The following is a 25,490-nucleotide window of genomic DNA, read 5'->3' on the forward strand; positions in this document are numbered from 1 at the left end:
TATATATATATATATAAAATGACATATGGATCATATAAACGATATGTTAGGATGTCAACTAGACAAGTCAAGTTAAATTAGACACGTTAATCTATATATATTGACTTGAATTAGACACGTTAATCTACTGGATAGAGCATAATTACTGTGTTTAAATGATATTTATTGGCGAGCTTAAGAGGCTATCGATGTATTAGGGCAATAATATGCAACGATCTATCTATCTATATGTCGTAGAACCTTAGTTTGTTCCAATTGATGCTGATGTGTATAATTAAAGAATGTGACTTATTCAACATGACTACGTAACACACGCAAAAGGTTTTTCAACAATTTTGAAGCGAAAATGTTTAACATAAATACTATCATAAGTCCAGGTGTTCAACTGAAATATCTAATTATAATTCATCACAAATTTAAGAGGTTATAAGATGTATTAGACGTAAAATTTATGTTCTTAACGTGGCAATTGATTGGAGATACATTTCATTTTATTAAAAGAGGAAACTAAAAAGTTAGTTACATCACAAAAAGGATAAACTTTGCTTGGAATACAAGAATTTGCCTCATATAATTTTTAGCAAATAAAAGCAAATTACTTAACTACACTCCTTTACTTACCTTAATATCTATTTATCCCTACTTTTTTCAAAATTTTCAAAACTTCCTTATTTCCCCCAATTAATAAAATCTGTAAGATACATAAATATTTCCCACCTTTTTTACAATCAATACCCACGTTTCCCATTACAAATTTCACTCCTTTTTTTCAGCCATCACACACGTTTCCCATTAACAATTAAACTCTTCTATTCCATCCCTAAAATCTCTCCACTTCTTAACAAATTTCAAATCAATTTGATTTTCAGTAAGAGTATTCTCAACTGTACCGATTTCTAAGTTTCTCCATTGTTGTCTTATTCGTGCTTTTTACTGATACATATGGAACATGGTCCATCCGATAGTGTTGGTGTTTCTCATACTAAGGCTAATCGTATATATGATTCTGATGATGAAATGTGGGCTAAGAACAGATCCAAGCGATTGCACGACCCATTAGCAATGAAGGACAAGATTGTTGTCTAACAAAAAAAAAAAGGTTGGAGAAACCCCCAAAAAATCAGTGTGCCTAAATAAAATGTGTGTATATGATACATTCCATTACAAGATACATACCAGTGTAATTATGATACATTGCAGTTTATTTGTGTGATTTGTATACATCAATTTTTTATTTATTTGTGTAATTTATACATATCAGTGTGCCTAAATAAAATGTGTGTATATGATACATTCCATTACAAGATACATACCAGTGTAATTATGATACATTGCAGTTTATTTGTGTGATTTGTATACATCAAATTTTTATGTGTATGATACTTTACATTTTTAATTATGTGTGTACATGATACATTCCATTGCAAGATAATGGAATTGAAGGTATACAATCTATCAGGCGTGAATTATGAGATTTATAGTTATTAAATCAAATCTACGTTATTATTTTCTTCTGAAACGCAACAGCTATTAACTGGAATGTTTCAAATCTTATGTATCCCGTGCACAACGCTATGTATCCCGCAAACAACAGTTTTAAGGGATTTTTGGTAAATAAAAAACTAAAAGGGATAAGATGTTATTTAGTACTTATAATTTGTGGTTCCTATAATTTATACTAAAAATAAATGCACTTGACTATATTAAAATTGGTAAAAGAGTAAAATTATTTAGTTACCCAAGAAATAATAATTAAGAAAAAATATTTGTTTTTAAAAAAGAAAAGTGGAGGTGCGGGGAATCGAACCCCGTGCCTCTCGCATGCGAAGCGAGCGCTCTACCATATGAGCTACACCCCCTTGATGTTCTTTGCAATCTTAAAATATTTCTAATAAATATTAAGTGGTCTCATATTCTTAACATTCATTTACAATTAAGAAAATAAGTTTATAAGATTTTAAACTAAGTTATTTTAATATTATATTACTGCGTTTTAAAACGTTACATTACATTTATTATAATGTGAGCAAATTAGGAACAAAATATAACATTGTGTTTCACCCAAAAAAAACTGTGTAATTAATGTAGAACAAGATATTCATTAACAAGTAGGAGTTTATGTAGGGTGGTTATCGGTTGATTTGGTTTGATTTTATATATTATCAATTTTGTTTACCAATTTTTGATTTGTAAACATGCTAAACTGATAACCTAATCAATAATATGTTATTGATTTTTTTTTATTTAACCGATAAAAAAATGCTCCTCTAATTTTATATCAAATCCCTTTTAGTTACAATAACATTACTAAAAGGGAGCAAATTAATTTCAAGTCGAAAATACTTTGAAACTTTATAATATGTCACATGTAAATTCGTGATTACAGTAAATTAACTATATCGATACAAATTTACAAATATAAAGACCATAAATTCAATCATTATACTGTTTATGATAGGTAGATATTAATAAAAGATAAATGTTTTTAAATTAAACTTAAATTACTGATGAATCGACAATATATACAAAGAAAAGGTATGCTTTTTGTCATCTCTATATCGAAAAAGTAAATACAAAGTTACTAGTGTAAAGACGATAAACTCGATTATCATTTATGATCAACGACAAGATGTTAATAACAGATAAATATTTTAAAATCAAACTTAAATTTCCGATGATCCTACAATACAATGAAAGAGTATGTTTTTTGTCAGCTTTCTACCAAAAAAGTAAATACAAATTGTCAAATATAAAGACGATAGACTCGATTATTATTTATGATCAACAACAAGATATTAACAAGAGATAAGTATTTTTAAATCAAACTTAAATTACGATGATTCGACAATACAAAGAAAAAGTAATTTTTTGTCGTCTTTCTAATGTAAAAGTAAATAATAGATAAATATGTTAGAATCGAACTTTTATTGGCATTTAGGATAAAATCAAATAGTGAATGCACCTATAGATGAGATATGAAACTCATATGTATAATATGTTTTTCATCATGAATTTTCTTAGTAAGCTGATTTGGTGACAAATGATTGAAAAAATCATGTTCTATAACACAAATATTTTACTGATTTGCGATAGAAAAAATCTTTATTTCTAGTTATAACCATTACTATTAAGTGATAAATACATATACGGAAAATATGTATCTTGTATTTTATTAATCTTGTATAAATATCTGATATGGATAAATTGTCCTGACAACAAAAAGTTGACTTGTCTTTGTAGTCACAACTCACACCAAAATATAAAAGTGTAGTTTTCATTAATTAATATTTAGTGTAAATTACCCGCAAAGAATATCCTCGGATATGCATTATATATCAAACGTCATAGAGCCAATCTCCTTTTTTTCCTTTTAACTAATCACAATAAATGTTAATTACGAATAAAATCCTTTTAATAGAAGGGCTCGTTTGACACGAAGAATAAAGAATAATTAATTTTGAAATGAATGAATTTTCACTTTTCAGTTTATGGGGTAGTTGGAATTCATAATCGGAGTGAAATCACCCATTTGATTGAACATGCTGCCAATTAATATTTGTCGTCTCATGTTTGATTAGGATAAAATTATGGTATAACTTATTTTAGAATTAATTATTTTAGAATTATAATATTATTTTTATCATATAACAATTCTAAAATAATTAGTTTCGATATAAATAATCATATAATAACTTGTTCATCAACCAAACGAGGCGTATGGTAATATCCTAGAAATTTTCTAAATCTCAAAATTCAAAATCAAGTACCAGTCAATATGGCCCCATCTTTGCTATCACCGGCTAAAATCCTAAACTAAAAAGTCCAAAATTAAAAGATAATAGCATTATTGGCCCCCTAAGTTATTAATAAATTGCACTCTTAGTCCAAATGATATATGATTAGCAATTTAGCATTATTAAAATGAGTGCTTTTGGTCCTCTTTGAATATGTTATATTTAGTCTATTTTTAAAATTATATTATTGCCTAATATAGAGTACCGTTATAAATTTAACATATAAGTAAAACCGACGTCCGATTCCATGACTCATTATTCATTCTTCTCCGATTTGATAAGGATTGTAATCTTGAGAGACGGAGCACCAAAAGGTAGATGGGGTGTGTAGGCGTTTTCCAGAAGTGGAATCTTCTAGTTCCTTCCTTCTGTTTGATCTAAAACCGATCGATTTAGCCATGAGTATGTTGAAATTAGTGGAACAATTGATAATCATGACAAATTTGCAAAGATTCACAAAAACAACATATTCAATATAATTCCATAAATGGAGTCAAAAAAAGAATCGAATATACACCGACTTTATTCTTACCTTTCGAATGAGTATACACCGACTTTATCCTTACCTTCCGAGTGAGAGACGTTGTTTTCTAAAGACAAACATCAAAACAATCGGATCTAAAGTGCATATTTCAACAAACTTTCAATCAAATATGCTCAGTCAAATATCATAAGAATCTAAATCAAAATTCATCAATAATCAAGGGACCAAAAATGTTACTAACCAAAAAACAAAAAAAGTAGACCAAAACTAGTTGTCTTGAGTCTTAACACATCAATATATAAAACCCAAATAATCCTATTCACTTTCCTTTTAAAAATCTTCCCCTCAAGAAATCACACACAAAATCTTTAAAAAAAACCATAGGTTATTTTTTTCCACCTATATATACTTTCTCCTCACATGTGCTTCACACTCCATACTTTCTATATGTCATGACTTATAAAATTACCACACAAATATAATATATAGTTTTTTTAAATTTCTTAGCCATGGCTAATGAGATGGAGAGGGATAACAAGGTTTATATAGCAATAAATTCAGATATACATGATGGTTTTTTAACCTTACAATGGGCACTCAAAAGATGGAATTCTCACTCAATCACCATTGTTATTCTTTATGCTTCTAATAACATATGTAAAGATTATGTTGTAACGCCAAGTAAGTGTAATTCTATTTTATTTTTTTAATTCTTGATTGATTTAAACACCCTTTTCTTCATTTTTTAAAAGTTGTTGTTGTTGTTGTATAGTGGGAAAGCTACCAAGAGGATCAGTAAATGAAGAAAAATTGAAGGATCTTGAAAAGTTAGAAGAAGCAAAAAATCAAAAAATACTTTGGAGATACAAAGTTTTTTGTGGAAATGTATATATTTTTTGATAATTCTTGTTTGTTTTTTTTAATAAAAACTTTATGTTAAAAAAATCTTTTTTTGTTTGTATAGGTGAAAGTTGAAGCAATCAAGATTGAAAGATATGATGAATCGATTCAAAAATTCATGGTGGATTTGATCTATGGTCTTAAGATAAACAAATTAGTCATATCATTGACTTTCATGAAACCTTCATCATGGTACCAAAAAAAAAAAAACCCTTTTTTTTATAAATATTTTAAATCATTTTTTAATATTTTTTTTGTGTGAATTGTTGTTTTATAGGAAATCAAGAAGTGCTATAAGTGGATCATTTTTTGTGCATAGACAAAAGCCAGAATTTTGTGAATTATTTATTATATGTGGAGGGAAATTGGTTTTTCTAAGAGAAGGAAACAATGAAGGATTAATTGAAGATGATCAAGGAATTATGGTTGCTAAATCAAGATCAATGAGACAAAGTTTTAGAGATTTGGTTATAAAAATGTTTCCTGAAAATAGTTCAAAATTGTTGAAAAATCAAAGTGATTTATTATCATCATCAACAAGTAATATTGTTGAATTTGATAAATGGGAAAAATATAAAAAAGAAATTGATAATTATATGTGTCAATTATTATCTTCAAATTTTGAAGAAATTGATGATTTTGTTGCTGATGAGATTCTCCACAAGAACATCATTACAGAGCTTGTTATGGCAGAAAATATGGTATGTGTTAATACCTTTTTATATTATTTATGTATTTTAACTTGTTGTACAAGATAACTCACATTAAACTTTTTATAGACGTTTATCTATAGTTATCTTCTTAGTAAATCGAACAGATATTTGAAGATAAAAGTTAATCTCAATAAATTATGTGGCTATGATTAGTTGGAGTAGTTGCTAAAGGGGTTTTTATTCTTTGACAAGTCAACTTTGGCTTTCTTTTAATTTCTTTATTTGTTTTTATTTTAAATTTATTAATTTCATGCTTAATTTGACATGAGAATTTTCATGATAGTGAGAGCGCAAACTAGTTATAATCTGTTTATTTTATGATGGGTTGTCTGGTCTAACTTGTGTACCTCGACTATTCATTTAGATACCTGCTATCTCTCACCATCGCAAATGATGAATGACTATGTCACCAAGTTTTAAGCAGATGAAAAGAAATCGTTAACGTATCTTGTCTTTGTTGAGATTTGAATCAGAACTTCCTATGTTTCTTAGTGACTTTATTGACCGTTAGGCCAATTTTTAAGTGCATAAAGTTTAATATTCTAATTACATTGGGGTTTTTTGTAATGAGTTTTTGAGTTTTTTTGTTATTAGACTATGCAAGAAAAGAAAGAAGCTTTGAGAATCAAAATTTTGGAGATTAAAGAAGCAATACAACTAAGCAGAGAAGAAGCAAAATCTCATGTTGAAGGACAAGCTAAGGCTCAATGGGCTATCACTTTATGTACTAGAAGAGTAAGTGTTACGGTTTTACGCACCACGATTAATTCCACGGGTACCAGATACCTCCCACCAGTACAGGTATCAGGTAACTCTGTCCCCCAAGGCTAAGACAAATGAGATTTGAACCTCGAGACCTTATATGGTTCTCAGTTCATTTCATTGATCATTAGACCACGTCCTTGGACATGTTATACTTAATAGCTAGTTTCATTTTGCAAATTTACATACTTTAACAGTTTGTTGTATATATAGGCTGAGGAAATTGATGGTTGCATAAATGATGAACTCGCGCGAAAGCCTGATCTAAAGAGAGAGTTAGATGCTACAAAAGACGAGCTGAATGAACTTCACACGGAAGTAGAGGTCACGAAGAGTAAACTCAGCTCGATTCTTGAACTACAACACGAGGTATCTACCAAGATGCAGCTGTCTTCTGTGGCAAGATCGCGTGCTGAGGTTCAATTGGAAAAAGTATTGAAGCAGAGAATGGATACAGTTAAGGAGATTGAGGAGTTTAGAGGGCAAAGAGATGTTCTACGAAGAAGGATAACGTTTTGTAGAGAAAAAGACGCGATAGGTAATGCTTCAATGCTGATTGAACCGAGGCTCAAGTACAAGGAGTTCAGTGCTGCAGAAATTAGAACAGCCACGGATGGATTTTCGAATCTTATGAGGTTGAAATCTGGTGGTGATTGGACTGATGTGTATAAAGCTAAGCTTCATCACACATCAGTTGCAATCAAACTGTATAGTTCTGCTGATGTTGATTCTGAAGACACCTTTCTAGCTAAGGTAATTCAACACTCATTTCTTTAGTTGCAATTAAACCGGTAGAATTCCACGTGTCAAAATACTTTTGACTATGGTTTAAAATTATATACCCTCCGTTGTACTTCAAGTTGGAGCTCTGTTAGAGTCAAGGGAAAATACGAGATGATATGCTAATGGCAAAGGTATGAGTAGCTCCGAAGTATGACAGAGAGTAAAATTAGGATATTTCGTGTAGTAGAGGGGTATGTTTGACCCTTTTTCCATAAATTAACGATATCATGAAAATAGTAACATGACATGTCTGAAATCCGAAAAATTCTGATGCAGGTGAAGTTCTTGAGCCATATGAGGCATCCTCATATGCTATCGATGATCGGATATTGCTCTGAGCTAAGGTGCATTGTTTTCGAGTATATGAACAATGGTTGCTTAAGAGACATTCTCTTCTCAGGCACCAGAGGCTCTAAAAGGAGAAATTATGGCCTAAACTGGCAAGCTAGGATATGTATTGTAGCCAATGTTTGTACAGGCTTGTGCTTCCTCCACCGGGCCAAGCCAAGGCCCGTGGCTCATGGCAACCTCAACCCTTCAAAAATCCTTCTTGATTGTAACAATATAGCGAAAATCTATGATGTTAGGATGCCTCTGTCATGTGACAAATCGGATTTAAGATCAGATATCCGGGCTTATGGGAACTTAGTCTTACAGATTCTGACCGGAAGAAACTGGGCCGGGCTGGTTGAGGAGGCGATTATGATGGACCAGAGTAAGCTTATTGAAGTGCTTGATCCAATGGCCGGAGAGTGGCCATTGGATATAGCACTGGAGCTTGGTAGAATTGGAATAAAGTGTTTGTCTATTCATGAAGACAAGGAGTTGAACATGACTAATTTGGCAAGAGAGATGGAGAAAGTGAAGAAGTTAGCCGATGAAATAGTAGCAAATGGTGAATGTGTTGTGGCAAATGGAAGAAATCTAGATGATCATGAAGACTCAACAGAGTTTCCTAATTTCTTCCTTTGCCCCATTTTACAGGTTCGTTGTCTATTTTGTTATGCTTTACTTGAACTGAGTCTATCAGAAACAACCTCTCTATCCTCATAAAGTAGGGGTAAGGCTGCATCCACACCACCCTCCTCAGACCCCACTTGTTGTCGTCTATCCAACATTTTAAGGGTGTCTTTGGTACGAGCAAGAGTCATTTTCTGGTGTTTGATTGACAAAATTGTTTCTTTTGTTGTTGCAGGAAGTGATGAAGAATCCACATGTTGCAGCTGATGGATTTTCATATGAGCTAGAAGCTATAGAGGAATGGCTAAAGAATGGAAGAGATACATCACCAATGACAAATTTAAGACTCAAGGGCAATCTTCTCACTCCGAATCATAGTTTACGTGCTCTGATCCAAGACTCACAAAAGAGATGATCAACTTCTACCAGATAGATAGATCGATAGATAGACAGATAGAGAGAGTTGATATGAAAGTTCGTAGGATTTTGTACATGCAGGAGAAGACTAATAAAGGTAGCAACAGCAACAAGAGAACTCAAAGTCTCTTAGATTTTAGAGTAAACATGGTCTCAGAATCATCTTTGACAAGTTGTTTACTGCTGAATGTATCAAGAATACCAATCATATAGTTTTATAACTTAACTGAGATATCCCGAGTGTCATTGGTGCATGGTTTGAAACTCGGTGCATAATGGACCTGCCTTTCTACCCTTAATACGATAAACGAATTACAAGGGACAATAGATACTAACAGAAATCGAAAGAACAAGAACCTACAAGAGTATTTCAATAAAATGCTTCCATTCATCATAACCAAAAAAACAACTTACATTTCTATAGAAGAAGAATTGATTAACAGTTGAATATATATGGGATTGCCCCATATAATGCTATATTTTGGTAAAATATGTATGTACCTTTCACCTATTTTAGCTATACTCTTTCTAAGCTATGCTTTGAATAACAATAAGTTTCTTCCCTGAAGTTTGGCATGAAGCAAAAACAAGTTTTTTTCTTTTGCATTTCGTCATGTGCCGACACATTTAGCCCAGTGGAAACACCTTGCTACTCTACTCGGTAACGAGTAGTCTAACAGGGAAGAAGGATCTGTCATAATGTCTTCAGCCTTTGACCAAACGTACACTCCTCGTTCTTGTCTGCTTCCAGGGACGGTGTTGTCTAATACGAATGCCACTAATAGTGTGACCACCATGTTCAAGGACAGAAGTGCATTCATTGCAAAATTGAACTGACAACAACATAAGGAAGAAACCAGACGTAAGTTCGTTGCAAATTCATGGAAATTAAGAAGGAAAATTGAGTAAAAAGTACATTTTTTTTATAGAATTCCGTTCTTGTACACAAATTCCATGTTATACCAAATTGTGTGCAATCAGAGGTGGAGTCAGGATTTCAACTTTATGGGTTCTAGATTTTAGAATGACGACTTCATGTGATAGTACACATTTAACTAAAGGACAATAACAGAAGTCTTTAAGATAAACTCACTTGTGCATTCCCGGTATGTACTGGTCCATTGGATGCTGCTGCATAAGGAATTAGATAGCCAGGCAAGATTAGGCCGGTCTCTGGTGCATACTGCTGAAAATAAGCGGGGACCGACAAACCAAAGAACAAGGATACACCAACAATTATAATGTTTCGGGAACTTGCATTTTGTGTATACTGTAATGTAGATAGTCCCAGAGCAACAATAAGAGCCCATGTGAAGCATAGTACCGCAGCTGCTAATGCTTGTGGTATAGAAGCAAGAATGGCACCAATTTTACCTACCATATCAGTTAAGAAAATCAGAGGTTACATGTCTCTGCTAATGAATTTGCCAGCTATTCAAAGATGTTTTCAAGGATACATCGTCTAGGCAGTAAGATATATGAAACAAAGAACTTAAAACTTTGAAGCCTATGGGTTCGGGATTCTAGTTCTTTTAAGTTATTAGGTTCTAAATTAATAATTTGTACATATGCAATGTATTTTTTAAGACAAATACAGGATTGGACCAAAGCTACTAACTACTCTAGCTCCGCCACTGAATTTATTTGAACAATGCTACATGTTCCATTGATGAGAATCTTCTTTATGGTTGAACTGCCAAATAGCAGGAATCTGTATTTCGGGTTTAACATTTATTAACAAAATTCATGGACCAGTATAGTATTGTAAAAGGGGATGGAGACGGAGAAAATCTTGCAATGCCTTTCCATTCATCTAACAAGTAAAGAAATTTCCACAAAAGCGGACTAAAAAGAAAAGTAAGACAAACAAATTGAAACGGAGGGAGTGCTAACTAGAAAAAAAAAAGGGATAGGATAAGCTTTTTCCTGCTTCAATGAAGAGTTAGTCTTCATTAAATCATACCTACAAAGGAGAATAGGATTAAAAGTGCTGCTCCAAGCTGTACAGCCCTTCGGTTTGCTACTTTCGTTGCATTGATCGTGTGTAGATTCTCTGTCAAAGTTGTTGCCCCAGTACCCGTTCCCCAAAGTCCAGCCAAAACACTACAGAAACCTTCCAGACCAATCCCCCTGCTGACTATACCTGGGGTTGGGGGTTTCAAATTGATTCGTATTGCGGCGGAGTGATAATTTCCAATCTACAATGTGCAAATCTTAATCAATAATTGGTCTTTGAATTATGACAGATGGTAAGACTAGTCAAAGACAGGTTTTTTTCTTTTTAAGAGTGAAGGATCAAAAACACACCTAAAGTATCCCAATTTTTCGAGTTTCATACCTGAACTATCAAGTGTGCGAATTTCCTACCTATCACCAAATGTTCATCGAAACACACCTCGACCCTGACTAGACCAAATGTGTTTCGATAAACATTTGGTGACAGTTCAAGTAGGGAACTTGATAAAACAAGATAATTTAGGTGCGTTTTTAACCCTTCGATCTTATCTAAAAGCAACAAGAAAGATTTTACAGGAACCAAAAACAACAAAGAAGGAAGTTTTTCTTTTTTAAATCTTGCTGCTGAAATGCAATCGGTCAGCATAGAGAACAGAAGAGTAAGATTCCTTTTCCTCTAATAATAAATTATAAAAGACGATGATATGCCAAAAATGCCAAATTGTGAAAATGAGACCTCATGTTGGTGACACACTTAACTAGAATGATTTGGATACCATAAATGACACATTTACACAGGTCACTGCTTACTCACCGAGTCAATGGAAGCAACTAGCGACACAATAACCATAATGATTGAAGTCCGTAACCGGAAGGTCGGTATACCCCATTGCAAAGGGTAAGGAATCCTGACCCAGGCAGCAGTTCTCATAGCATTGGAGACATCAGTCCTACAATGCCTCATTGTATCTGCATGCTTTTGACAAGCATCGATAAGGATGTTGGAGTTTGGTATGTCGGGGTTACAACCCTTGAAGTTATATGCACCACCAGCTGTCAGGAAAAACGCATACGCCCAAATGATCATAACACTAACAGGGACCTGCAATAATTCTTTTTGTTCGTTAGAAAATAGATGAACACGTAATGATAGTTTCCATAGTAGCTGAAAAATCATAATACATCTCCCAAAAGAGTTCTCCATAAGAAAGGTCTTGGAACTAAATCCACTACTATTATCTTGTTCGGAGGCTCCCGTCTCCAAAAACCCTCCCACCTCCCAAAAAGAAAATATTCAAAGAGAAAAATAAGAGGAAGAGCAGAAAATACGTACAGCATATATACGAAACACTCTGTAACCAAAAATGGATATTCCTCCAAGGTACTGTAAAGAGAAATGACAGAACATAGTTAGTGAAAGAAAAAAAAAATATATTAGAGCTCAGAAGTGAGACACTGAAAATCTATGTTGCTCGGACTCTTCAAAAATGTCGACAGGTGTGTCGGATCCTCCAAAAGTAGTGTATTTTTGGAGGATCCGACACGGTCACGAGTGTGTAAGTATTTTTGGAGAGTCTGAGCAACATAGCTGAAAATCAGCTCATCATCTGATATTTAAGAGAATATCTTATCCATGCCAATACAAAGCATTTTTTTAAATTCTATCAAGTAAGAAAGATTTCACTAAATAAACGGAAAAATTCCTGTATACAAGTCGTATACCAAAAACAAAACTTATGATCATAAAACATTCATACAGCTACCTACCAAGGTAAAAATAAGGATAAGCAGTATCTGAGGAAGGCTGATTTCTACACAACTACCAGCTTGTGGAAAGCCATAGCTAAAAAATGCTAAACCCACTGCAGCTACTGTTGGTGCGACCACAACGGGATTTACTAACCTGCAGGATATGTTCTTAAAACATATTGATTAATTCTTGGAAGAGTCTTACAAACAGAACTAAAAGACTGATCAAGAAAGTCATATTTGTGAAATACAAGCTCCTACAAGGAAATACACAAAACGGGGGCTGGTCAAGAAGGATAATGAGTAAAGTGCTCAAATAGTACCGTAGAAAAAGGGCCATCAAGCCACTGTAACCCAAGAAGCTCTGGAAAATTGATCCAACAATTATAGCTCCTTGTAACTCCCTCATTATGTACCTAAATTTCTGTGGACACCCGAAAAGTTTCCATCAACAAAAAACCATCATCTATTACAAGAACATGTAAATATATATAGAATTTCACGTGCAGTCAATATTGAGGGGTAGAGATGTTGTTTCCAGTTGACCCTCGACTGATATATAAATTTTTTTTACCTAAACAAAGTCTCACTAGGATAATTTCATTTTTAACTTACATGATCAGCAAGATTCCGGTACTCCTCAGAATTCATGATAACTAATGCAGGAGCCAAATATACAAAGGAACTCCCTTGAACTAATGGCAGACGGGTGCCAAAATATGAGTGCAGTATTGTGGTAAGGCCAGACACTAGCAGCATTGTGGAAACCACATCGGCAGTGTCTTTCTGTCACCACATGGAAAGAGAAATCAATGAGAACAACGAAAAACTTGCTAACCATATACTACTGTAATTCAAGTTGTAAGTTCATAAGAAACAACTCACATCACTTCCACCCATGGTGGGAACAGTAATCAGAGGGATAAAAATAAGTGAACCAGCCAATGACAAATAGTGCTGCAACCCATAGAACATAAGAGGCACTGCAGTTTAAAGACCAAAAAGAGGTCAACAGTGATCAACATAGAATCGCAGGAGATCATGCATCTGAATAATTTCACCACGAAAAGTCTTTACAACTTCATCATGAATAAAATTCACCATGACATTTATATTAGACCATATTCTATGACAAGGTTAACATAATTTATCCCCCAGTGTATTTATTCATTTTTTTCCGACAAAAAGACAATTTTGTGATAAAATAACATAAATTTTGTTGAAGTGTGTGACCATCTCATCTAAAAGCTTAAGCTATTAGAGAGAGCACATTTTTATGATTCTACATTAATCATTATACAACAGAAGCTTCAGAGATATGTCTATTAGTCAAAATATCTTGATTTTAGCAATGAATGTTACAGTGCAGACCTATCAATGCATATTGACTGAGGACTCAAATGCTGTACAAGAAGCAATTTCTTGGAATCCTGCTAGTTAAAAAAGAATTTTTTATTTGGTTCAAAACCAAGAGAATACAATTTTGCCGCAGAAAGAAAAGATGGGAAAGTAATGGCAAAACAGAATGGTAAAAACTTACCTCCAACCGGCATTTACATCAAGCCAATGAATGCAAGACATGTGTCATGCATATCACTTTACTGGTTTGGTGGTGTAAACGCCAGGTGAGGGAGGGTAAGTATTTACCAACAAAAAGTGCATATTACTATCTTTGTTTGTTTCCCTTGGTGAACTGAACCAAAATAAACTGTGACTTCTTTATAAATTCACTTCTTTAATCTATGTCCATACTATACTAAAAGTTGGAAGCCCTAAGTCTACTGTTGAACTACCAAAATATCCATCGAAAGTTGACATGCCATTTTACTCTTCACCACCACGGAGTAAAATTACCTTCAATTTTATGATTAATTTGAACTACGTTAAGCAGGGTAAATAGGAAGAGATCTTTTATCTACCAATACTTATTGTTGATGTGCTAATTATCTAAATTTTATTTACAATAATACAATGTCAGCTTTTTCACATTTCAACTTGAATTTATTTGCTCCATTCAGCTTCCACCATTAATAACATTCATGTATAACCTTTTCACATCCTTTATTGCACTTTATAAAAGTGCATAGCTATGTGTCAGTTCACTTTATCATTTTCTCTTGTTTATATCATAGCATTACCAATTGCAAGTTTCCTTTTCTTCATAATAACCTATTGCTCTTCTGTCTGGCATATCTTCTTAGCACCATTTGCAATAGACAGATAAGTTTATATCTTTGTTTGTTAGTTGGCTTTCTAAATAGATAAATTTATTTTCTACTTGTTGCCTACTATCTAGGAGAAAAAACTTACCCGCATCCGGTGTTCACATCAAACCACATCAACTTACCATGATTGAGTAATTTCATAATGTGAGAATACGTATCAATTAACCATGGTTATGTGTAAGAAGCCTGTGAAAACAAGTGTCTTGCATGTATGTGAAAAAAGTCCATATGCAAGCAAATGTCTTGCATCTATTGGTTCGGTGTAAGCATCTGGTGTGGTAAAAATTTACTCGCATGCAATGTTTACACCAAGCCAATGAATACATATCACATACACTGTGATCATTGAACCATAGTTAATTAATACACATTCTCACATTAATTTATCATTAAACCATGGTAAATTAGTATATGTTGATCAACCACCAGGTCCTTGGTAAGTTTTTACAATTAATTAATCATCTGATCTCATAATTGAACCATGGTAAATACATATTGCAACCAATGTTTACACCAAATCAAGCACTTTAAAGTTTAACCTTAGCATCTAAAATTAAAGTGAAAATACATATCACTTAACCATGATTAAGTGATAATATGTGTATGAAAGATGTGTTTTGCATTCATTAGTTCGGTTTAAACATCGGATGCATATAAGATTTTACCATGGATTAGTGGGATTGATGGTCCATTTACTTTTGATGGACATTTTAGTATTCAACTTTTGACTTAGGGGATCCCCAGTTTAAATATAGTATCAATAGATAGATTAGTTCCCAATGGTGAACCTATATTTATGTCTACTGTAAGATGTCTAATTCATTTTTCTTAATAGTGATAAGTTGTCTATTGTACATTGTCTGGGGTGGCTTTTAAAATGCTTCTTATGCTTGAATTTACTTTCCACAAATGACTTCCTTAAGAGTATACCCTTCTAATTCATTTTTCTTAATAGTGATAAGTTGTCTATTGTACATTGTCTGGGGTGGCTTTTAAAATGATTCTTATGCTTGAATTTACTTTCCACAAATGACTTCCTTAAGAGTATACCCTTCCAATCTATGCTCGGACTCTCCGAAAATGTTGTCGCACCCGTGTCGGATCCTCCAAACGTACACAACTTTTGGAGTATCCGACACACACCCATTGACATTTTTGAAGAGTCCAAGCAACATAGCTTTCAATTCGGATCGAACAAGGCAATCTAGCAATATAGCAGTGTACTCAGTGTTTAAAGGCAAAGTGAGAAAAAGAAAGAGAGGTGTGGGTGACCTTTATTTGGTGATCGTGTAAAAACAAAAAGGTGTTTGTTCATATAATTGGTGATCGAATGAAAAAACAAAGGGCATTTTTCATTTTTGTTGATAAGAGTGAAAACCAACTCAGCAGTGTTGGTAGTGAATGCTAGAAAACACAGATTGTACTCAGATTATAGAACTTCAAAATGCTTGAGATATAACTCCCTTGTGTTCCAAGGGGACTCGAGCAGGCACAATATTTGTGATATGAACCAGCATAAAAATTCCTCCGCTCCTTTACTTTCCTGCAATTTATCTTCATACTTGTTCAACTGAAAAACTAATGAGTTTGTTATGCAGCTTATTTATCTCAGTTTTCAGTCGACTAAATCAAACTAAGTCTACTCAATTTAGAGCTCACAGGCCACTAACCTCTTGTGTTTTCAGAAGGAACAATCTGTACAAATTTAACCAAGACACCTGATTACAGCTCCTTACATCAAGGATTGAATGCGTTATTGTGATTGCACATAAATAAATAAAAAGACACCAATTCAAATTTCACTGATTCGCCTACATTGACTCCCTACATTACTAGGATCTATGTTGCTCGGACCCTTCAAAAATATCAACAGGTGCATGGCGGATCCTCCAACAATAATGCATTCCTGGAGGATCTGACACGGGTGAGGCAGCATTTTGGTGAGTCCAAGCAACATAGACTGAGATACTTCTCCCTGCTTAGTTTTGTACTCTACTTAGATGGTCACGGAACAGTCTCTTCTTAGTGATGCTATTCTAAAAGATTCTTAAATTTTCGCTAAAATCATTTGACATAAAGACACTAAAATAAGAATCACAACTAAGTGTAAGGGAAAAATGATTAGTTCAAGTCAGTGACCATACAACAATGTTAGAAGCAGAATAAATACTAACCAACACCCGGATTTTCCCTTAATCCACATTTCATCCGCGGAGACTGATGCCACCCTCCATAACTAGGATCCTCGCCATCGGGATATACGCCCATTCCCACTTCTTCATCCACATTGCCATCATCCTTCCTTGGTACTTCTGTAACTGGAGTAGCTGCTTGAGCTATGTGTCCATTCCCACTCCCATTAACAGCTCCATTAGCACTATTACCATCATTGCCATTCTCATTCCTAGCATCTTTCCTCTCCTCATTATGACCTCTCAAAATAGGCTCCATCTCAGTTCTCCTCCCAAGATTTTCACCTCTTCCTCTTCCTCTTCCATTTCTCAAACCCTGGTCGGTAGACCCCGAAATTGGCTCAATTTCAACCCCTCTATTCCTTGCCCTTCCTAAAATAGGATCAAGCTCAATCTTTGGAGATACAGTTTCAGTTTTATCAACCCCTCTTTCCAAATCAAATCCAACATTCTCATTACTACTCACATTCAGATCTCTACCATTATCAAAATCCCTCCTACTATGACCACCACCTCTTTCAGTCTCACCAGAAAAAGTTGTTGACACAAAACCAGTCCTCTTAGCCCAAGATTTCAACTCTCTAGGATCATAACCTTTCTTTGGTACAAAAGGCTCAATCTTTGGATTTACCCCCTTTTGCCTCTCCATTCTACCTTTCATTTCTGAGTTTGACCCACCTTCCATTTCACTATTCCTCAAATGGGTATCAAGAAAACACCAACAAAATCAATTCTTTCTTCTGTTTCTCTCACCCCCACTACACTAAAACAAGAAAAGACCAAATCTTCAAAGCAAAGAACTGAAGTTTCAACTAATGCAATAAAAGGGTGTCAATAAAACACCAACAAAATCAAATCTTTCTTTTGTTTCACCCACCCCCACTGCACAAAAACAAGTAAAGAACAAATCTTTAAAGCAAAGAACTGAAGTTTCTGATAATGCAATAAAAAGGTGTCAATAAAACACCAACAAAATCAATTATTTCCTCTGTTGCTCTCACCCCCACAACCCAAAAACAAGAAAAGAACAAATTTTTAAGCAAAAAAAGAACTGAAGTTTCTAATAATGCGCTAATGGGGTTGTCAGAGTGAAGTTAACATGATTTTTCTGAGCTCTTTCAAACCATTAATGGCTACTGCTTAGCCAGTAAGAGCTCAAAAAACTACTGCTCAGCTGTTGCTATCAAACGAGCTTAAGTTTCTTCTTGGGATGGTGTGGAAGTGTAAAGACAAGAGTGCCACTATTATGTAAGTTGCCGTTGAGAAATAGTGAAATTTATCATTGGAGGGTTACTACTACTGCCGTACTTTCTTAAATTTCATATCAAGTTGAAATCCGACACACAAATTGAAACTACAAGAGTATACAATTATGTCCCTTTTTCAAAATTATGTGTTTTGGCTCCCTTAGTTTTCAAGCATGTTGTCCCTTAGTGAGTTCATGTTGTCTTTACCTTGTAAAAGGAAAACAATTTGTCTGTTCTCTTGAGTGATTCATGGACTTGGTGATGAATGATGATTGTCATATTTTGTTGAGAAGCAACATCTTTTTTGGTTTCGGTTTCGATTTATTAAATTTGTCAAAATATTTTATTTAGACATTCAAATTAAGATATGTATTAAATCATGCCCAATTTTCTTTTCGAAATTTAAGTGTCTAACTAAAAGACTTCTTAAGAGTTGAGATATCCAATTAGAACATGACTTTTCGAATGTTTAAATGAAATATCATAACAAGCTTAAGGGATTAACTATGTATTACGTCTTCCTTCTTCTTTTTTTCATGATGATGTTCAAACAAGTTAACATGTAAACTAATTCATCGATACGTATTACCTCTTATTAGCACAAATAACAAGTAATGTTTACATTGTTTAACTAGTTTAATAGAATCAGGTAAGAAAATTATGGTTTACAAACTAGGATATTTATTTTAATTTTTTTGTATCTAATAAGTACATTAAAATCGAATACATTGAAATTTGCATGAAAATCCTCATATTTGAAATAGGGGTGCTCCCTAATAAAAGTGTTCCATACTTGTTTTAAGACAAAGCTAATCAAAATTTACATAAAGAAAGGAGATTTAAGTGATTTCCCTAATCTTGATTTTCTCTAATTTTAATTCTATTTTGTGATTGATATTGACAACTCACTGAGATGTACCAACTTTTGTATTTAAAAATTATTTCTTACATGAAGTGAAATGGACACAAGAGCTTTTAATGTGCAATAATAAAGATTGAAAACAAAATAATATATAGTAGTAAGCCATGTGCAAAAGTAGCACTAATAAGTATTTAAACCATAGGCTAATTGTCATGATTTGGTTGGCTAGAAATTAATAGGTGATAATAAAGTTTAACAAGAAATAAAGTGTTATTATTAGTGAAAGAAAGCATAAAATTCAAAGGCCTTAATGGAAGTGTTAATTTGAAAAAGCAATGTAAGAAAGTTTATTTGTCGATAAAAATTGTGACGGAGTGATAAGTATTCATTTATCTTTATTAGATATCTTCGCATTTTGGCTTTTGGGGTTGTATCCTGGATATGGAGTCATCATCAACTGTTCGATTTTTTATAGCAAATTCAAAATTAATCAAGCTCTAATATAAATATCAAATGTCGAATAAGAAAAAGGATAGAAAATGAAGTCTATTCTACCAACAAGATTCACTATGGATTTTACATCTTGAAAAGAAATCAAACAAATCAGATTTCTCTTAAGTTTAATAATGGGGTCCTAATAATTACAATCTATATTAGTATATACTAATTATATATGTTTTTTTGACAATCTTGAGGAACAAGATAAGATTGGCACTTTGGAGTTGTTGATGATGATGATGCATAACCAAACAAAAGTTCTTTGACTTCATCATCTTGTCTTTGCTACCATTCTACTTCTCATTTCCTTAGGACTCTTTTTTTTGTTTTCTTTCATTTATTTGGCGTTCGATATTTATTTTTAATTCTGATTAATTCAAATTTAAATCAAAATCTTCTACAAAATTTGATTAAAGGTACGAAGTAATTCTGTCCTCTAATGTTTTAATATTTTTGCTTACCGCAACATGATCAATTTTGAATGGTTTTCCTTCACATCCAAGCTAAATCCATTGAAACTTTGGATTTTCATTTTCTCCCTTAAAATTATTGCAAAATTATAATTACTCTTTTTTCCTCGACAAATAATTTAGAAAGGTTTATCCGTTTATACTTTTCCAATGCAAGAAACTGGCTTTTAGAGATCAGGTAAACATAAAATTAATAAATTTATTATATTAAAGCCAGATAAAAGTTTCACAGATTCTAAACAATAAACTTTACAATTAATATCCGGCGAAATGGTCTAATAGACCCCTGTACTTGTATGAGTTTGTACTGTGAACCCTTCTACTTAACTCTTTATCAATTGAGCACTTATACTTAATAAAACACAATTTATCAAACCCCTCTGACCATTGACTAGGCTTATGTGGCATCAATATGGTTGAGTTGGCAAAAGTGCGTGAATTCACTCTCGTTAAGGCGAGTGATATCCTATTTAAGTTTTAAAAAATAAAAAAAATAAAAAATAAAAATAAACTTTTTTAAAAAAAATAATAAAAAAAGCTTTCTTCTTCCGCCAACATGTTCACCTCCATTTTTGGCCATCTCCATCCCTGTCCAATCCATTTTTCTTTCTTCTTCACACTCTTGTCATCTTCTTTAGCAGATCTTCGCATTGGCACCTAGAGAGAGACGACGCAGGCCATGGTGCGACGGAGATGAAGACAGGGAGGAAGAGAGCATGTATGGTCGCCGGCAAGAGTTGCGACGACAACTAAGACGGCGGCGAGGAGCATCCTAGCATATTTGTACGCCGGAGGCAGTAAGGAGTTTCTTGGCCTTTTGATACGCCGGAGAGGATGGAGAGCATAGCGGTCGATGATGGTGAGGGGCGAGGAGCTAGTGCGGCGGCTTAGAGTTTCTGGATTTGTGGAGGTTAGAGAAGGAGGAAAGAAAATGGTGAGGGTGTGCAATGAAGATGGAGGTTGGTGGGGGAGATTGTATTTGTGGTCTTGCCGGCAAGAGGAGCGGCAACAACAACGATTTTTTCCGACAGTTGGGCCATTTCACGGTGAAAATGGAAGATGATGTGAGGAGACCCAAACTTTTAATTTAAAATAATAAATTAAAATTTAATTTGTCAAAATTGCATCAAAACTTTATGATTTTTCTTGTCAAAAAAGAAATTATTATAAAAATGATGTGGCAAATTTTATCTGACATGGCGTGTGACATTAGCGCGATTGAGAGTCATGATGAGTTGAAAAGGTTCAACAGGTCGAGTTTAGATAGGTTCAGGGGTCCAGATGACAAAGAGGTAAGTAGAAGGGTTCACAATACAAACTCATACAAGTACAAGGGTCCATCAAATCATTTTGTCTTAATATCCTGCAAATGTCTGATTGGAGTGAAGCTTACTTTATTGCTCTCTTTTCAGGATCCTCATCTTTCCTCAAATCTCTTTGTATCATGTTTAAGTTTTGCTACAATTTAGACCAAACATGACTCACCCGCAATTTATCGAGAACATGACTCTAGATAAGAGAAAATAAGTAATTTTGACTTGGCCTAGTGCAAAAGTATGATAAAGATGTGCTTTTTGTGAGATAAAGATTGGATTCTAAAAGGTGTGTGTGTGTGTGTACACAAAAAGGAGATGAAGAGTGATTCAGACTCCAGAACACAAGAAAGATCATGTGCAACATTTTATATATTTCAAGGCAACAACAGCCCATGCTTAGTCATTTCACAAAACCTCTGACATCCCATATATACAATGCCAATGAGAATTTGAAGCTTCTCTTGAATGCTAATAATTGTATATGATTAGATAAGAACTGTAACCTAAGAAAGGAGTTTTTCAATCTCCATGAGATGGCTAAATAGTTGAGCCATCAAGGTTGAAGCCCAGACTACAATACTTGGTGTGTTACCATTCCACCTGCTTGTATATTGCGAACAAGATTACCTTGGCAACCTGCCTGTTCGTGGGCTTTGACAGACCGTCTGGTGGATCAGTGAAGGTATGCGCAGGTTGGTCAGGACACCAAATATTACTAAAAGGAAAAAGTACTGAAAGGCTATTTATGATGCTAGAGCAAGAAAAGTTTTATGGACAAAAGATAAAGTAGAGCAAGCTGCAGGTTTTAGGCTCATAGAATGGAAGCAAAATCACTGTGTCCAAAATCAGTGGCAAAGAACAAGCATAATCAAGTAAGAGCTAATAACATCACTCTTATTAGAAAAACGATACAACATGGAACTGCCATATGTGTGGAAGCTATGTCAATCATAAATCACGAGCAGAAAAGACCTCATGCCTTCTCAAGAACACATGACGTCATATCGAAGAACACAACTGCATCACTGATCGCAGAATATTTACCATCGAACAATATGTGATACATGTACTTTTTCACTACTGAATCACATATTACTCCATCAATAAGTTCTAGTGAACCAACAACAACTTCAGAAAAAGATAGTAATTTGGATGTAAGAAAACTTGCAAAATCATCTTCAATAAAAATCATCATAAGATCTCTTAGCGAGTCTCCTATATGACTTCCTAGAGAACTCAACTGTACATTTTCAATATCCTACGATATATGACATGATGCATGAACCATTTTAACGATTCAACGATGTTAGTAACACATAACGACCTTTAGGATAATTCTATGCACTCATTCATATTGAGTTGAAGTACCCAAGCCTTAATACTGGCGGAACATACCTATGTCCTACATGTGCTTAAAGGAAACTTCTTAAGAGGTAGTTAGGATCAGACTGTCAATTGCACAAGGCAGTATGGTAGACACAGAGGTACAAAAGAGGTAAGGCATACAACCTTCAAGTATAAGATATATTGCCTTATGTGTTAGGTGTTGGTACATGATACGAAAAGGAGATAATTGCAATTGGAAACATAGTCAATAAGGTCTATATTAGTGTGCCACACAACTGTACATGTTAGGGAACATAGAAATTTTGTCGTGAAGTTTTTAAATAAGCAATACAGAGAAATAACCTATCAATTCTCAATTTCTATAATTTGTTCTCAACTTTCAAGCTAATTATACTCAATATTCATATCCTTATGGAGTCCTTTACAATCGAAAGAAAAAAATATATACTCAAAAAGCATTTGCCTTTGCCTCTAAAACCACCACCATACACACAAAACTTCTAAAAACTTTAACGTAAACATATGAGACAATTAGTATCTACTTAGTCCATAATATCACTAGATAACTAATTCTATACTTGGAGTCGGACAGAAGTTTCTATCACATATCAGAAATTGCTAAACTTAAGACATATCAAGCTTGCAATGACCCCGGCTGACAAATGCCTACTACATGCATTCAGTTTGCCCTTAGAGACTTCCTTCTTCAGAAACAAAGGTACAAAGAGAAAGAACTAAACAATTGCTTAGATATCCTTTTCTACGCCATAAATAAGCATCTACGGTTCAGCTTCTGCTTCACTTATATGCAATTTCTGACAATGGGCACAAGGCACCATAGGTACTACACTACAGCATATGTCAAGAAACCCCATATTTCTTGTTTCTTACAGAATACAACTCTCTCAAAGGCTGCAAATAAAACAGTGAAAACCTTATGGCAGATCACACATCCAATGCACATAGAACATCCACTTCTACTATTTGATTCATCTAAACGTTATTCAAGGATAACATCAAAACCATTATACTCAACCCCAAAAATATAAATTACAAACTAACAATTCACGCAGCAAATTCAGTATTCTAGTACTTTTTTCTGTTAACACTAAAACATTACGAAAAGAAATGGCTCCAATTAGAGTGGAAGGTATACATCAACTCCAACTAGTTTACCATTGAGTTTTCTTGAAAGACTACGCCTTTCAGCATGTGCCACCATTTCCTCATATCAATCTTGCTGTTAGCGAGAACACAAATCACACTCATAGAGTTGGTTTGGGTGTGTAGATGATATATACCTAAACCATTGCAGCTGAAATAGCTTTCTTACAAACACAAATATCAACTTTTAACAACAAGTCATTGCTCAACCAATTTCCATTCAGCTCCTCGACCTCGAGGAACTTCCCTTACCATCAATTTCTATACTGCTTAGCTCCACTACTTGAAATTTATAATCCAGATTAACATCAAGCTTAACACATAGAACAATAAAATTGAAGAGTATTTCAACTTCAATTGATTACCAATTCTATATCACACTGAAGAATATACAATTACAACACACATGATTACATAAAGCATGAAACCCTAAAAATCCATTTTAACCACATAAATCATCTTTACTTCGAATTTACCACTGCTAGGGTTCTGACTTGCTGTTCTTTGTATCGGCGCTTGAGGTAACATTCCAGAATTTCCATAACGCAGACGTACCTCTTCATCTCCTCCAGCTGCCGGCTCAGCTCCGCTTCCCGAGCCCTAGCTCGCTCCAACCGCGCCTCTGTCTCAGCTAACCGGTCCCGGAGGTTTTCAACTACCACGACGTTCTCGTTCGCCGCCGGTAAAGTTCGGGTCCGGCGGGTCGGGTCAGTTAAGTCGTCTTTTGACGGTAATCGTTGACCGCCGTAACACATTTTGATTGGGAAATTTGGAGTAGTGTTAGGAACTTGTGATTTAAAAACGAGAATTAGGAAAGGTACAAGGGCTCGGTAAAATTACCAGATAACTTATTTTAGAATTAGTTATCTCGAGATTATGATCTTTAACATTATATATGACTTAACCCATCTAATAAATTGTATCCTTTATTACTTGAGTGATTCCTTGTTAAATTTTATTTGAAGGGTGTCAATATTTTAGTAAATTTCACGCTAATAAATTTCTCACAAAATTAATATTCGAGTTTGATTTATATATGATGACAGTAATATAGTATTCAATATAATATCAGATCATGTATTTTAAATCTCATTTTGTGGAAATTTACGGAGTATTATGTTGTTGTTATTGTTATCAAGTTATATATGATAATTATAGGGAAGGCATAAATTCATTTTTGAATTTATTTCAAAAAATTAGTTACACGTTTAAACTATCATAACGATCTATTATACATTTTTAAAGACAAAAAAAACCTCATTTGAGAAAGATAAATAAATTAATCAAATCCTTTTTCCAGCCCCTCTTCTTCTTTTTCACACCCCACCCGTATCTTCTTCTTATTCCTCATTTTTATTCTTTTATTTTTCATACCCTATTTTCATCCACATCACCCCCACCCCACCTCCCCAGAATCATCTTCCCCTCCCCCCCTCCCCTCCCCTCCTCAATCATATACTATTTTAATTCTTCTCCAATTTCACCATATATATTATATTCGATTTTTCTCTTAAACTTTGTTGGTGGTTGATAAAATTGATGTCTGAGTTTTAAAAAAAAATAATGGTGGATTTATTGGTGATGTTTGGTAGGTGGCAAAGAAGAGGGAATTGAAGGTGGTGAAGAAAAAAAATTAAAATTGATAATGGTG

General features: G+C 33.9%; 3 protein-coding genes and 1 non-coding gene across 4 annotated transcripts; 1 reads left to right on the top strand and 3 right to left on the bottom strand.

Annotated features, from left to right (window-relative positions):
* Nucleotides 1-1,786: 1,786 nt before the first annotated feature.
* On the bottom strand, nt 1,787-1,859 carry TRNAA-CGC (transfer RNA alanine (anticodon CGC)). Its single transcript has one exon. It is a non-coding gene; the product is annotated as a tRNA-Ala (tRNA).
* A 3,885-nt stretch (nt 1,860-5,744) lies between these two features.
* On the top strand, nt 5,745-9,047 carry LOC102583320 (putative U-box domain-containing protein 50). Its single transcript, XM_015311236.1, has 5 exons — nt 5,745-5,879; nt 6,486-6,626; nt 6,867-7,406; nt 7,713-8,420; nt 8,632-9,047. Exons 1-5 carry the CDS (start codon nt 5,775-5,777, stop codon nt 8,809-8,811), a joined length of 1,674 nt encoding a protein of 557 aa, XP_015166722.1. The 5' UTR covers nt 5,745-5,774; the 3' UTR covers nt 8,812-9,047.
* An 83-nt stretch (nt 9,048-9,130) lies between these two features.
* LOC102601847 (nucleobase-ascorbate transporter 11) lies at nt 9,131-18,325 on the bottom strand. The gene is made up of 10 exons (XM_006353100.2): nt 16,918-18,325; nt 13,404-13,501; nt 13,134-13,304; nt 12,842-12,942; nt 12,537-12,672; nt 12,103-12,153; nt 11,584-11,871; nt 10,777-11,011; nt 9,907-10,187; nt 9,131-9,646 (listed from the first exon to the last, which is right to left on the bottom strand). Exons 1-10 carry the CDS (start codon nt 17,618-17,620, stop codon nt 9,425-9,427), a joined length of 2,286 nt encoding a protein of 761 aa, XP_006353162.1. The 5' UTR covers nt 17,621-18,325; the 3' UTR covers nt 9,131-9,424.
* Nucleotides 18,326-24,135: 5,810 nt separating this feature from the next.
* Nucleotides 24,136-24,701, bottom strand: LOC102602179 (protein SKIP34). Its single transcript, XM_006353101.2, has one exon. The coding sequence runs from the start codon at nt 24,592-24,594 to the stop codon at nt 24,301-24,303; it is 294 nt and encodes a 97-aa protein (XP_006353163.1). The 5' UTR covers nt 24,595-24,701; the 3' UTR covers nt 24,136-24,300.
* Between the last annotated feature and the right edge of the window lie 789 nt (nt 24,702-25,490).

Source organism: Solanum tuberosum, unplaced genomic scaffold (genome assembly GCF_000226075.1).
Source record: "Solanum tuberosum cultivar DM 1-3 516 R44 unplaced genomic scaffold, SolTub_3.0 scf00152, whole genome shotgun sequence".
Classification (NCBI taxonomy): Eukaryota; Viridiplantae; Streptophyta; class Magnoliopsida; order Solanales; family Solanaceae; genus Solanum; species Solanum tuberosum.